Below are 16,652 nucleotides of genomic sequence, written 5' to 3'. Positions count from 1 at the left end.
GGTATACCTGATACTCATTTTATGATATCCAGAATATTAAATATTTTTTTTTTATTGTTCGCTTTTAACGAAATGTGCACAATCATATGAGCAATAAAAACAAACTCTTTTTTTTTTAATCTCTGCTTTCTTAAAAATGACATAGCGTAATGGTAGTGAAAACCGCGATCCAACAAAAAAGAAAATATAAATAAATAAAAAAACAAGAAAAGAGAAAAGGAAAATGAAATTTTTGTTTGCCAGCTCTGTGGTTTCGTGACAGTTGACGAAGCAAACATTATAATTGTATGATTTATGAGCGTCATATTAATGTTATTTGCATTAAATTTATGACTTTTCCATTAATTATTTGTGTTCGTTTTTTAACAATTTTTTACAATCATTTTAATTTTTTTTTTTTTTTTTTGTTAATTTTTGTGAACTTGTAATTTGATTTTTTTCTTTTTTGTTACTATTACTTTTATATTAATCTGGCCATATATTAAATGGGAAAAAAATAGCAATCTTCTCACATTTAATGCAAATTTCTGGTCTTCTTTTCCTCAATTACGTGAATTTCGTTTTAAATTTTATTTCTCATATTTTGTATTTTCAATATAAATTACTGAAATTGGACTCATTCAATATGTTTTTGTTGCCTTTTTTTATATTTTATAACAAAGTTGAATTAATATTAATGATCGAATTAAAATTAAAATTAATCTTTGATTGTATAACAGGTACTGATAGTTTTCCCATTTCTTTTGAAAAATTACCATATTTATATAGAATTAAGAACAAGATGTTTGATTTCAATTTTTTAAACATAATATGCTGAATTTTCCGATTTTGTTTGTAACAATATTAATCTGATAAAATAATAAAGATTTAAATTTTCTGAATAAATTATTAATATATTATTCTTACCAATAATGAATTTATTTTTTACCGTCGAAATTATTTTAAATAAAATTTTATAGCCAAAATATTTTAACGTATGTGAAAAGAGCTTCAAATAACTATCTGAATCAAAATATCAAAATATGCAAAATTTATATAACTTATAAAATAATTATAGAATCTCACATACAAATACCAATATACACACATATTACGAAAATAGAGCGTCAGGATTTCTATCAAAAATTTATGATGTGAGATATTCGTTTTAAATGTTCCTTAACATTTTTACGATATTAGAATTACGATATTAGAATTACGATATTATAATTACGATATTAGAATTTTACGATATCCTCTTAATATACGAATGCGACTATTAAAGACTAATAATTTTTCTGATAAATAATTTATTGTAATAATAAATGATGGATACAGCAATTCAAAATATCTGCTCAAAACAAACATTGTTTAATTAAAACCGTAGTTTATGCACGCAATATATAAGAACTACATGGGTTAGTTTTATTATAAAGTTCACAAATACGAACATGATCCCAAAATAACCCAAATTAGATTTGAGTAAAGTGTGTATTTTAAAAAACTAAAGAGTGTATTTTGCATTACCATTGCATTATTTTCAGCATTCGCCGCAATTTTATTTAATAGATGCTAAATTTACAGATATTATGTACAGGCTACAATAAGTTACCCGATATTTTTATTGTTGTACTTTAAATTTTTAACGAATTTTTTTTTCGCTAATTTTTTCATATTCATTTTAAATAGAAAAAAAAAATTTATTATAGAATGTTGGAAAATAATTTCCAATTAAAAATAATGAAATTATGAAAACCTTTAAAGTTTTTTAATTTTTCTCTCAAAAAAATTTTTAAACAAAAAAAAAAGTGCACAGTCAAAAAATTAAAATTTCTAACTTTTCTCATATAAAAATTCTTTGTTTTTTTGTTTCGAAATAAATTGTTTTTAAAATTCTTTTTTTTAGGAAATAAAACAAAAAAAAAAAATTGCGATACTTTAGCTAAAATACAATATTTATTTTTTCTTTTTAGGGTCCACCTGGACTGGATGGTATGAAGGTAAACATATTTTTTTTTTATTTTTCTATTTCTTTAAATTTGTTTTTTATTATTTTTTTACTTTTCTAAGTTTACCTGAGAAAGGAGATACCTACTTAATAATTTTTTTAAAAATTTTCTTTTCCCATTTCAATAAGAAATAAACCACTAGAGAGAATAATTTTTGGAAAATATTTTTTTATTTAAAATATTTTAATTTAAAATTTTGTAGGTGTGAGACTCCAACGGAAGAGTCAATAGAGAATTTTTTTAAAAATAATATTGACAAATTGCATAACAACATCATTCAATCAGCGTTTATACGCAAAAATATTGCTAATGAATTTTAATTGATTTGAAAAAAAGTTTTTAACGGAAGTTTCATAAAGTTTGATGAAGTTTGATACGTAAAACTAAATTATGTTTGATATGAAATTTTTGCTTGAAATTTTAATGTCAGATTTAAATCAAGGCTGAAATTTATGCAACTTAAATGGAATTCCACTAAAATTGTATTTAGTTAGTGGAGTTTTATGGTCACTACTTTTATGTCAAACGACCATTGAAATTAAATTTAATTAGTGGGGTTTTACGCCCGCAAATTTTATGTCAAACTTCATTCGTTATTTTAATTCATTTATAATTCATCATTCTATTTGTTTTTTGGATTTTTGTTAAATAAATTTGTCGTTAGAAATGTGACAATAATAAAATTTTGCAGCACTATTTCACTTTTACGTGAATCATATGTTTTCACATATTACTAGACAACGGTAGTTACTGATAAGCGACATAATCGTTATCAGAGACTCATTTGGATCATACAAAAATTATCGTTATCCTACTGTGTATTCACCTGATTCTTATAAATTTTCTTAAAAGGATCTAAAAAAAAAAATAAAATATTTTTGTTAATATTGTTTTTTTTTTGTATCTTCTTTAGCATAATTTGTAAAAGTATAAACTTTTCGGTTCTTTTTGTTTTCATTCATAAAAAAAATTTTTTCATTCTCGTATTGTTTGCAGAAAATACGAAAGGAAACATTTTTTTTTTATTTTTTGTCTAAAATTTTCGTTGAATAAATTAACGTTTTTGTCTTTATTATATTTTCTTCTTTTTCTCCTAGTTCGGTTTCTTTTTTGTATTTTGATATTATTAATTATTTTAGCTAAGCTTAGAATATAAATTTTATTCTTCCTCTTTATATAAATATAATTTTGGTCCTTTTAATTTTCTAAAGGTGCCTTTCGATATTTTTATCTTATTTTTTCTTCTATATTTTTTTCTGCGGATTTTACCATGATATTTCTGAAATATCCTAAAATTTTCACTTAGTAAAAAAAAAACAAAAAACAAGACAAGTAATATGGTTGGAAAAATAACAAAAAACCAGAAGTTTCTACCTATTTATAAAAGTTTATCTTTGTTTTGTTACTGAATGGCTCTTAAAATATAAAGAATAAACAACAAAGAAAAAATATTTCTAATTAAAATTCATAAAACGTTCAATTATAATTTAAATAAAAATGCAAAAACAAAAAAATAGACAAAAAAAGTAAGGGAATAAAGCTTTATTTGTATTCCTTTTTATATGCTAGTTATTTAGCTAGTTAGTTAGTTAGAAAGTTAGATGCTAGTTATAATCCTCAACATTTTCTATTTTGTATTTTTTAGCAATAAAATTCTAGATAAACCAACCTTCTATATTCTTCCTCTGCGTGCTACATTTTCAATTCATTTTATTATTTTTACTCTTATTATTTTTTATTTAATAATTTTTTTTTAATTCTAAATATTTTATCTCATTATTATATAATATCTCCCTTTATTTATATTATTCATTCTATTGTATAATATGAATATATATATAGGGTGCACAAGGTGACATTGGACATAAAGGGGAACGAGGAGAACCTGGTCTACCTGTAAGTATACTATAAAACAAAATAAAAATTAGAATTTTAATTTTATTAAAATTTTGTTGCATTTTATTTAAATTTTTTCCAACTATTTTAATAGATTTGGTTGAATAAACTTTTACCAAATTGCCATTATTATATCTCATTCATATTCAAGATTTTTCATTTAAATAAAAAAAAATAGTTAGTGAATACAAAAGTATAAAATATTAATTAGCTACCTCAGCTATAAAAAAAAAGCAACAAAATGAAAGACACATGAAATGAATATTAAGTATAAAAAAATTTTATTTTAATTTTTATTAATGATTGTCAAAAGTTTGAATGGAAATTGTAATGACAGCAATTAAATTATATTTTTAGTAGTTCTTATTTTTTTGTATACAAAAGATGGTACTCGAAATGAATATGAAAATATTTCGAAATTCCTTTATTCGAATTTCAATAATTTAAAAATATTTAAGCATAATATTTTGTTTAAAGTGGATCTTTGTTTTCGGGGGGCAAAATAAAATTATTTGGTAAAAAAATCACCATAGAATTGAGATTATAATCAATCCACTAGAAAATACTAAAATTTGATTGTTTTTAATCCCAAGCTTTAAAAAACTAGTGGATTCAACCAGTCCACTCTGGTCAGGTGGATTTTTTTTTGCACAAAATTAGAAGCCAAAGGGAAAACTTATCTAAAGCTGAAAACAATTTTAACTTTAATTTAATACGAAAAATTTCAACTTCTATTCGAAATTTTATCTTAAACTTATAAAAACCTTCTATTTAACCTCTTGTTATAATATGGGGCTATTTGTTATTTATAATCAAAAATTCCATTTCAGTTTAATGATCTTTGATATCAAAAATAAAAATAGAATTTTTTAATTTTTATCATATATTTATTTATAGGGTACTGATGGTATTCCAGGATTAGAAGGGCCAAGAGGTGAAAAAGGTTCAAGAGGAGATTTAGGACCTCCTGGAAAACGTGGTCGTAAAGGTGATCGTGGTGAAAAAGGTGAACAAGGTGTACCTGGATTAGATGCTCCATGTCCATTAGGTTCTGATGGTTTACCATTACCAGGATGTGGTTGGCGGCCACCAAAGGTTTGTTTTAAATTAATTTATTTTTTTTTAAATTACTTATGTTGGTTTTTATTTTTCTGTTTAATTTTAACGGGGTTTTATAATTCATTTTTTGTTTCAAAGTTCTTTCATGTAAATTATCGTGCACTATAAATTTATAACTTGTACTATATTTTCATGTTGATTTATCATTTTTATGTTCTTAAACTTTAATGTTCTAAATAATATTTATAATTAATTGTATTTTCATATTCTTTTTTCTTCTTTTTCTATCATTATTTCATTAACACTTTATTTATACACTTTATATATTTTTTGAATATAATTATATATTTTTAATTTGGTTTCATTCTACTCTCAATCACTTTTTTTTTTACAAATAATTTATATTAAAATTATATTTTAAAAACACCAAATTCTAAATATACTAATAAAATTTTTTGGTTTTTAAAACTTAACAAAAAAACAAATATATGTAAACAAAATGGCAAATAAATGAAAAAATTCCGATTACACAAACATTCATTTTCTTCAACTACCTACTGTAAAAATAATAACATTTTCCTCCTCAACATTTTGAACAACCAAAAACACCAATGAAATTTGCGAAAAAAAAAAAACAAAATTCAAATATAGGAACCTGTTATACAAACACCAATCTATAAGGATTATTTACCGGATGTTACAGGGCCAGACAATAATAACGATAGTGATTATGAACCAGATGATGAAGAAGAAGAAGAAGGTAATGAAGAAAATGAGGAGGAATACGATTATCAAGATAATTTACATCATATTGATTAGCTGATAAAAAATTATAACAATATTAATAATAATAATAATGTAATAACAAAATAACATTCCCGTAATCTATATACATACACCATAAATGAAAAAAACAAAATACTGTACAAGAAATATAACTGATTACAGTTATTCAAATTACTATTTAAACAATATATAGATTAGCTTTACCTGTTATATACATATAATATTATATAATATAAAATAAAAAAAAAATTATTTTTAACGTAGAAAATAAAGTAGATGATAATAATAAAATTACTAATAATAATAATAATTACAATAAAAATAAGAAAAAGCACAAAATAAAAAAAAATAGCAAAATATATAGGTATTGATGTTTAAGAAGTAAATAGAAATTAATTATGCTTTTGCAAAAATTAACACAATAAAAATAATAAAATCACACACACACACATAGCAAAAACAAAACATATTATAACATTAGACACATTGTAGCAATAAAATGTTGTACACTTGTTCCTATTAAAACGAAAATAATTAAGAAAAGAAAGTATGCAGGTTGCTGCGTCAAAGAACTGCATTTTATTTTAAAATCACAAGTTTTTAGTATTTCTCTTTACTTCAACTGAAACACTTTAATCACATCACATAGTTATGACATTTATATTCATTTGATATTTATAATATCAAATGAATATTAATTAATAACTGCATATTGGAATGTTTAAACACTCACATCATAGTTTCGTGGAATATTGCTAAAAATATTTTTTTATAATTGCATAGCAATTATAATTTTTTTATTTTCTTCCCTTACTTCACTTGTAACCATAAGAACCCACTTATGGCATTATAGACTGAAGCATGAGATCATTGTTTTAACTAAGGGGTGACCAATTTTTTGTTTGGATTAAATATTGAAGGTTATTTATCGATATTTTATTGTCAATTTTTTGTTGGTATTCAATATCGAATATTAATGATATATGGGCAATTACTTTTATATTAACATTTTTTTTTATAATAATATTGTATTATTATGCTATGTAACATTAAATATAAAATTTATGGTGAACTGACTAGGATTTGAACCTGAGGCCCTTCGATTAAAGGACCGGTGCCTTAAACACTACCCCGTTAGTCAGGGAATACACTTGCATTTCTTCCACTTATTATATGTACAAATCTTTCAATAATCACTTAAACCATCTATCTAAACTAAATTTAGCATATATAAATAAAATTATATCTGTCAAGTCAAGATGACATTTAATAATTGTTAATTATTATTATAAGGACCGGTACCTTAAGCACAGAACCATTGGTCAGATTATTCCCTCTCATCTTCTCCACTTATTATACCTAAAATTGTTTCAATAACTAAAGTCTAACACTTAAACGAAAATCTATAAAGTAAATTTAACATAATTAAAATTATATGCTGCTTTGTCATGTCAAGTTGACATTTTATAATCGTTAATGTTATTAAATGATTCAGATGAAAAAATTTTTAAATGATTTTCTTTAAACTATGTAAATTTTGTAATAAATTTGCATTATTATTCGATATTTTACGCAAATCTTATTTAATTAGATACATACAAAATTTTTAATAGTCACTTATGAAAAGAGTTCATAAAAATAATTTTGCTTTAATTGGCAACTACATTTACGCATTTATAGCACAATATTATAAGTAAAATAATGAACAAGTGTATAACATAATAATTATATAACATATAATGAGATTACATACAAATTAGATATTTAAGAAAAATAATAAACTGAAATAAAAATTAATATAAAACAAGACAAAAACAAAACAAAACAAAAAATTAGTAATAATAATTAGAATTTTATTATAATTTTATATTTTACTCTTATTTTATACACATAAACACACATTATTCTTTACTATATAATAATTATTATCCTTTTATTATAATATGTATAAACATACATTTATACTTACATAAATAATTATTATATTACACGAAACATTGCTTTCTAATATTTTTTATTTTTGTATTATTTGTGCCTGACAAAAAATAATTACATCATTACAAAATTAGCTTATTTATGTATGTTTTATTTGTTTTTTAATGTAATTATTAGATTTAATAATAATTAATAATTTTTTAATTACGGTGGTTTCTATAACAATTATATTATATATATTTGAATTTATAATAACAATAATAAACACCAAAGATTCATTATTATGTAATAATTGATTTCCTGCTTTTTATACATTGTATTTTGATATTAATTATATTTTTTATACGTTTCACTTACAATAATTTCCTTGTATTATTTTTATATATGTAAATGTAAATAAATACATAAATAAATGAGATTCTAAATGGTGGAATAATAACGATATACAATTAATTTAACTAATAATAATAATAATAATATATAGATGAGATTATTAATATAATAATAATGATTGATATTATGTAAATGACTCAAAAATGTCATGAAATCAAAATAATATTTATTTTATTAATCGATTGTATAAAATTCAATTAATTCTCAAATTTCAGACCATTTTGTTTATCATATAATAAATTAATTATCATTTTATTTTCCTTCTCAATTACAATAATTGAATAATTTTATTATAATGCAACACATATACAATCATATTTATAATTTATTTATGAGAGTTAGTTTTCCTTATAGCAGTGGAAAATAGTTGATTTTTGTTAATTATTAAATTATTTGCTTCGGGTCTTTGGATCTACTAATTGAAATATTGAAATGCCAACTTTTGTGTTTTTCCAGATTTCCATTTATTCAGATGTATGAAAACAATTGTAAGTGTTATTTAATTTAATGAAAATTAGTTCTGCGTTTTCCTTCATTATCTGCTTGAAATTGGTCTATAGCGCATATAGTCCTAAAAAATTTAAAAATAATAATTACAAGTGAAGATTGAAGCTCTTTTTTTTTTTTTTTTGGAAAAATTCTTCTCAAAGGAGCAACACTGCTCGTGTAAAGTAATTAAATTTTATAATTCATATATACAATTCAAAATTTATATAGGTACAAGGCAAAATACATTTCGAACAGCAATCAGTACAAAAACTAAAAATAAGAAGAAAAAAAAAAGAAATATTAAGTTTTATGTTTTTTAACTACAATGTCATATATGGAATCAGATCTTAATTCTATTGGCATTCGATTTATTTAAATACAGATTGAATCATCTTCTACTATAACACTGTATTTGCTTACCGAACGAAAGTGTTGTGTTTGTATTAATGGCTTGATTCAGCATTCGGTATCTCTGTTGAATAGTTATATGCAAATTTCAAAGTATTAGTTCCAAATCAGATTTTAATGGTAAGATACAGAGACTTTTATATTTCCCTCCAAGTTTTCATTTTTGTTGTGATACCAGTATAAAAATAGAGAAAATTTAAATTTTTTTTTTGTTTTTGAGTTTTACACTCATTAATTACTATGAGAAAATAAGACAATATCAAAGTTTCTCTTATATCCATAAAATTTACAGGTATCTAAATAATTTTGTTATTTATTTTAACTTTAATTTATGATTTAAAAATTTTCATTTTGCCAAACAATTCTTTAAAAGAATTATTTAAAAAATCATAATTTTTATTTTATTAAAAAAATAATTCTAAAACTATATTTTATTGTTGTAAATCATTTAATAAAAATAAAAAATTGTCGATATTATAAAAAATTATTATTATAAAATTTATTAGATAAATAATTTAAAGCCCTTGATTTCATTGCATTTTCTTTATATTCCTCCCGTTTTTTTTTTTTGTATAATTGAAATAATTCTCATAAATATGTCACATAATTAATTAGAATTATGCAGAAAAAAAATAAAGAATTATTTTATTGGATCAACAATTTTTTGTTTTGGATCAACAAAATTATTAACATAATTTTCAAATGAAATTCGCAAATGATATTAGTTAACAAAAAAAACAAAATTTTGTATTATATTAATAATCCTAAAAATTTTGTATCAATAATAACAATAATTGGGATTTATAAACAATTTTATTATTATTATTATTATTATATACAATCAAAATGATAATAATAATGACAAAATTCAATTGAAAATAATTTTAATTTGAACGTAGTATAGTTGTAATAATAATCATACAATTGTACTTGTAAATTATGCTATATTGTTTAAATTGAAAATATCTTTATATAAAAGATTTATTGAATTTAAAAATAGTGAAAGTCTCGAGCAAAATTATTAGAGTAATTTTCAAAATTATGTAATAATTATAATGTGTTATTGCGTTCCATTAAAATTACGATAGGCACCGGAATATTTTTTAATCTTAAAAAGAGATTTAAATATGCCACATCCATTTGTTTTAACATTATTAAAATATCTTTTTCGTATTCTCAATAATTATTTAAGTTTTGAGCATTTTAATAAGTAATTTTGTATATGTCCGTTGATCACAGAATTAAGTAATGATGGCTGTAATATTTGAAAGCTACCAATCTTATATCTGCCTTATTTAATTACCTGGGGTCTTACTATGTACATAATTCGATTGAAAATAATCGAATCAATTTGCATGGTTCTACTTTTCCATTTCTGCAAATACGAAAAACGTTTCATGAAAATCGAATTACATAGCGAAGCCTACGCTCCTTCTTATCCTCTCTATATCGATTTTGCAATAATTTTAATATTTCAAATTTATAATTTTTAAGTTTTTAATTAATATAATTTTTTAACATCAAGAAATCTTCAATTTTACCCTTTTATATACTGAAATATGTATATAATTAATTTTACGCAACAAATAAAATCTCTTAATTACAATGTGGCTTAAAATTTTCACTCACTCAGCATAAAATCAATTTCTCACTCATTCTCGTCAGAGAGTTTTTCGATACTCGATACTCGATTTATATTGTGAGAAAATGAGTTGTCATTATTTTGCTTTGGACTTTCAATTATAATTTATATAATATCGTACTAAAAAAGAAAAATAAAAAATAACATTTATAATTAAATTAAATTCTATATATTATAATATTATTGTAGTTTTAAAAAATAGAATTAAACAAGTAAATTTATTGTTATAATTAATTATTAACCAATTCACCTGTAGTTATAATTTGCTGACAATTTTCATAATAACTATTATTAGTAATAATTTTTGTTTCAATATTTAAATAAGCTTATTTTTTTTTTTTTATACATAATATAAAATTATTTTATTGAATTAATTTTTTTTTCCTTTCTTTGTGTGTCATAAATAAAGAAGAATATTTTTAAATATTTAATAAATTTTATTTACATAATATATTTTTTTATTTATTTAATAAATTATTATTTCAATTATATTTGTTTTTTTTTTCAGGAGAATTTCAAAATATGGTTGGAAGAAATACAGAAACATTATAAAAATATTAATTCCAATAGTGTTAAAGATGATTCCTGATTATTGAAATTTAACTGATGTTCCATTTTTCATACATATAAAATATTTTTTAATAATTTTATTTAATTCAATTATATAATGTATATATATCAAAAATATTCTCGTTACACTATTCATTATCAAGGAAAATCTTATTACTTAATCTGTAATATTAAATTTTCCAAATTTGTCATATTATTTTGCTTTCAATTTGTTATACCCAATTTAATATTTTAATAAAATTCATATCTTAACACTGAACGAAGACGAAGATATAATATTGAAAGAAAACTAAAATTAAGAAAAATATTCAAAAATGAATGAATTTTAAGTATGAAATTCTCTATCAATGTTAAATAAATAATGTAATATAGTTAAAAATATGAATAATATTGTAAGAAGTGAAAAATGCTCAAACAAATCCTTTCTAAGTATCCTTAATTTGATGTTACATACGAAAATTTTCTAGAATTTTGGCAACACTAAAAATATTATTTTTTATCACTTCTTCACTTTCTAAATTTGTAATTCCTCAAGCAATTTGCTCTAATAAATCATTATTCAATTAAAATGGAATTATTTTAAAATTATGATTACATTTTAACTATATACTCGTATACCTAATAAAAGTAACCTTTTTAACCTGTTTAATTTGTACACCCATGTAAAAAGTGAATAAAAATTCAAAATTAATGAAAATTTCACATATAATGTATAGGTGTATGATACTTATATTTTATTATATATAGTCAAATTAATTTAGGAAACAAATTAAAATGAAAATATTTATTTAATTTAAACAGAAAACTTTAAAAATATCTTTGTTAGTCATAAAAAATTAAAAATTTCTAAATAACGATAAATAAATAAAACAAAAAAAAATTTGAATTAATAAAAAAAAATTTTCAAAAAAAAAATTTAGAATTTTATTTAGGAAACTTCTGATTTCAGATGCAGATTGCAATGGAACAAGTATTTCGCAAAATAAGATACGCAGTGCGTTCAACAATTTAGATCAGAAACTTAAACTCACAAGTATTTTTATAGGATTGAATCTATAGCCAATAAAACGATGTATTACTGAAAGAATTATCGATTATTACCAAATAATAATGGTAGATCCGGTAATAATGGTAAATGACTTAACATAATATTAGCTTTTAGCTTGCCGAAGCTCATAACATTTGATTTCTCATAAGATATAATTCATTTAATAACCAATAATTTTTATATCGTACTCTGGTAGACATACAATTTTTTTTCACAAAAACAATTTATTTTGTAATAACTTACTTGTTTATTTATTATATTTACATAATTACGGGTCAATACATTACATAACATTACGAATTTGACAATATTATCAAAAAAAAACAATAGATTCGACACTGTTATCAACAAAAAGGTATGTACATTATGCATAATATTATAAAAGGTTCTTTTGTAAGATATTTGTATGATATGTTCACATTGTGGCAAAACTTTGTAGTTCAATGCCATCTACAAGAAAAGTTTTAAATAAAAATTTATGTATATGGAGAAAATATTATATGAACAAACTTACCAAGGCATCTTTTTCCATTTGTATAAAATTTGTTAAAATATTTCTTAGTAAATTTATGTCGAAAAATAATTGATAATGAAATGTGGCACACCTTCACGTTCGATTCTTCTCTATATCGAATTGCACCATTATAATTAAACAACTAATGACAAAATTTAAAAATTTTAACATAAAATTATTGCCTAAGGTTAACATTCCCAAAATATTGAATTTTCTTTTATGTAATAACTTCAAAAACAGGAATTCGTCAATCTGTAGAAATAAAAAATAATTTATTAAAATGGTACAGTGTTGTTCAATCAAACAAATTAAATGTTAATTGTTCTTAATGAATATTTTATTTAATATTACAATAGAACTCGCATATAATGACGTCGATTGCAACTAAACGTGAAACATTGAAACATTTGTTGTCACCACATATAGGGAAAAAAAAATTTGTTAGGGAAAAAAATCGGATATAACGATACTACATATAGATATCGTCCGAATTTCGTTTGTGCCTTGACCGTCCAGAACCGTTAACAAGTCGAATGCTTCATTGCTATACGTTTGTATATTATTCCTCGGTTAATCACCTAGAGCAATGAATACTTTACCAAGATCAAAAATTTTATCTAAAAATAGATGGTTCTTTTTTATTTCACCGGCCTAATATTTTTTATGAATTGAAGAGCTTGGCGTCTTAAAATAACAAAAAAAAGAGCAAGAAAATAAATTATTAGCATGTGTACGTTCATACTTTATTAACTAAAAAAAATTTTTTATTTTCATTTGCCAAATATGTAAAAAAATAAGGTTTAAACAAAGATGGTATGAGTACACCTTTGGATAAATTTCTTGTTTGAATTGTTTAAAAGTAAATGACATCTCAGTCAACATAATGGCAACCAAATTTCGTCAATAGCTTAACGTTGGACAATTATATTTCCTTTAGTTTGCGGGATGGTTGAATAATATTAGCAAAATCCAATTAGTTAGCGGGCAATTAACAAATTCGTCAAATTCAATTGGACCAAAAAAAAATATATATTGTTGTTGTTTTTTTTTATTGGTATGAAAAGAAAACTTCCTTTTATTCGAGTAGGATTTAAACGGATTTTCGATTCTATGGTTGCAAAACACATTTATGAAACGGATCACACAATCACGGAAGATAACTTAAAGGTATTAAAAGAGGTAAAAGGAAAACAGGAGAGCAGTTCATGAAAGCATGCAGATATACAAATCAAACAAGGACTGCGTACTGAACACGGACGAAGGTAACGCGGCTACTTGGCTCTTTAAATTAATTATTTGACCAGTTTTAAGGTTTAAAACAGGTATAAATTTAGTTTGTAAATAATAACAAAAAAAAAATAAATAAATAATCAAATTTTAGAATAAGTCAGGTAGATTATATTAAGTCAGGTGTAATATTCCTAATTTTAATAGATTTCAATTTTTATTGTTTGTTGTCTTAATTAGAAGAAAATCAGCTTTGATAAAGTGCGTATGTAGCGCACGAAATATATTAGCGAAAAATAAAAAAAAAAAGTATTTTATTCCGAATAAAAGGAAGTTTTCTTTTCATATCAATAAAAAAAAAAAGAATTATATTTCGGCAAAATTATCAACCATTGAAAAAAAAATTTTTTTGAATATATTGTTGTCTTTAACACTTAACAGTAATCGCATAATAACATCAAACAAAATATTTGCCTTATAAATTTTCAGCAAAAATCATACTTACATTCATCCAAATTCGTTTAAATTGCCCTGGCATCGGATATAACATATTACTACTGAATAAATCAATATATTCAATATTTTCAACTTTTATATAATAAATTTGTATTTTATTCATTAAAATTAACCCTTGCATAATAATATGCAAATGTTTTGTAAATTCTTCCGAAAATTTATGATATAATGGTTTCTCTTTAACATGATAACGATAAAAACTTAATAAAAAATTAATAAAATAAAAATTTAACCATATAAATAAAAACCATTGTGATATTATTCTTAGATTCTCTAAAATATTTGAATAAATTAAAAAATTTTTTAATATTTTTCTTATTTTAATTAATAATCTTCTATGAAAACGTTTATTAAAGTATAAAACTTTTGAATTTTGGCATAATTTCAAATCAATTTTAATTATTTCTAATTGTGATTTTAAATTATCAAAATAAATTCCAATAAATAATATAATTGATGAAAATACTAATATTGAATTTTCCAAAACTGAATATAAATATCTTGATTGTATTGTAGTTAACACATCCCAAAAATAATGTGACATAAAAATTGATAATATACCATTATAAATTGATTCAATAACATAATAAAGTCTTATACTAATTAATATTAAAATTTCTAAATCTATTAATGAATTAAAATATTTCATATCACTTAATAATTTCGAACATAAATTTAAACTTATTATGATTTTCTTTGCATAAATTATATGTATAGTAAATAGTAGCCAACATCCGATTGGCATTAATGAATATATCATAATAGTTATAACTTTAAAATACAAATCGTGTATTTCTCGAAACAAATAATATTTTATATTCCATAAAGTAAATGGTCCACTAATAATTAATATTATAAAAATTATAATCCAAAATTTTCTTAAATTTCTTGATAATTTAAATAATTTTTTCTCTTCATCAAATAGAAACAATACTAAACCGAATACTATTGAAAATAAATAAACTGTTCGAATAATTTTAAAATATAAAAATGATTTAATATTGAATCCCATTTCATTTTTCACATATAAATGTAATTTAGCGGGAAAAATTAAACTATTTTAAATGGTATGAATGAATTTTCATTTATTCCGATTCCTTTAAATTAAATTATTAAATTTATTTTGGATATTTTGGATATATCATATGCATGTATAACGCAATTACAATATAATAGATTCAACAATATTGTCTATTTTTATACCTTTAAATAATTATTTTTACTATACAAAAAAAAATTACTGTACGTAAATTTAAATTACACATAATTTTTTTTGTTGTTACAAATTTATTCTAAAATTAATTCAGGGAATTGGAAACAAATTTTATTTGATTAATATTTACACAAACTAACAATATTTATGAATTGATTGATTGCTTATTGTAATTTAAATTGATTATTTTTAAATATAATACAGTACAATACAGTAAAGTAGAAAAACATTTGTACACTCCATGTAAAAATATTTTAAAATTTGAAAATGAAATCATGATTAATTTTTATTCAATTAACAGTCTGTTAACCAATATGCTAAAAGAAAATTAATTATTCAAAGCTTATTATAAAAAACTAAACTACATCTGTGTCTTATTTGTTGTATTGGCTTGCCTAAAATTGCTTATGCTTCTGAACCTAAATTTTATGACAATGCTTATAATTATTAATAATAAATTGTTAAAATTTTTTCCGTAATTTCATAACAAACGAGCTTACAAGTAGTTCTCACGAAATAGTATACTTTTTATGATTATTCTAAAGTAAAATAGGTCAATACTTTTTATTATTTACTATAAAAATTACGAATTACAATAATTTTTATATATGAAATAAAATTTGTACAAAGACTGTAAAAAACAAACAAACAAGCACAGCCTTAATTTAATTTTCATTCTCCTCTTTTATATTTAGTTTTACATATACTATTATATAATAATTTCCAAAAGAAATTTATATAAATATAAAAACCAAAAATAAACCAACTGGAACATAATAAATATATAAATTGTTATTAAAATTAAATATATGTTATTAGTTTTTTTTATTACCGAATATTACTTTTCCGTATATCAATTAAATTTGATTGAGTGATTACATTATACAAATTATTTAAAATAGTCTTAATTAACTTTTAAATAAAGTATAAATAACTATTAAATGAATGTAATTTAACCCGTTCAAACC

The 16,652-nt window shown here is 21.7% G+C and overlaps 1 protein-coding gene across 1 annotated transcript in view; it reads left to right on the top strand.

Annotated features, from left to right (window-relative positions):
* LOC129612002 (collagen alpha chain CG42342) overlaps positions 1–11,376 on the top strand; it is a 163,804-nt gene extending 152,428 nt beyond the window's left edge. The window contains exons 18-22 of the mRNA XM_055525443.1: positions 1,953–1,979; positions 3,831–3,884; positions 4,782–4,979; positions 5,595–5,703; positions 11,105–11,376. Coding sequence (XP_055381418.1) covers positions 1,953–1,979; positions 3,831–3,884; positions 4,782–4,979; positions 5,595–5,703; positions 11,105–11,148 — 432 coding nt within the window. The 3' untranslated portion in view covers positions 11,149–11,376. The remainder of the gene's footprint in view (positions 1–1,952; positions 1,980–3,830; positions 3,885–4,781; positions 4,980–5,594; positions 5,704–11,104) is intronic.
* The last annotated feature ends 5,276 nt before the right edge of the window (positions 11,377–16,652 follow it).

Source organism: Condylostylus longicornis, unplaced genomic scaffold (assembly GCF_029603195.1).
Source record: "Condylostylus longicornis isolate FDR11 unplaced genomic scaffold, ASM2960319v2 ptg000055l, whole genome shotgun sequence".
Lineage (NCBI taxonomy): Eukaryota > Metazoa > Arthropoda > Insecta > Diptera > Dolichopodidae > Condylostylus > Condylostylus longicornis.
This window is presented reverse-complemented; position numbering and strand designations above follow the sequence as displayed.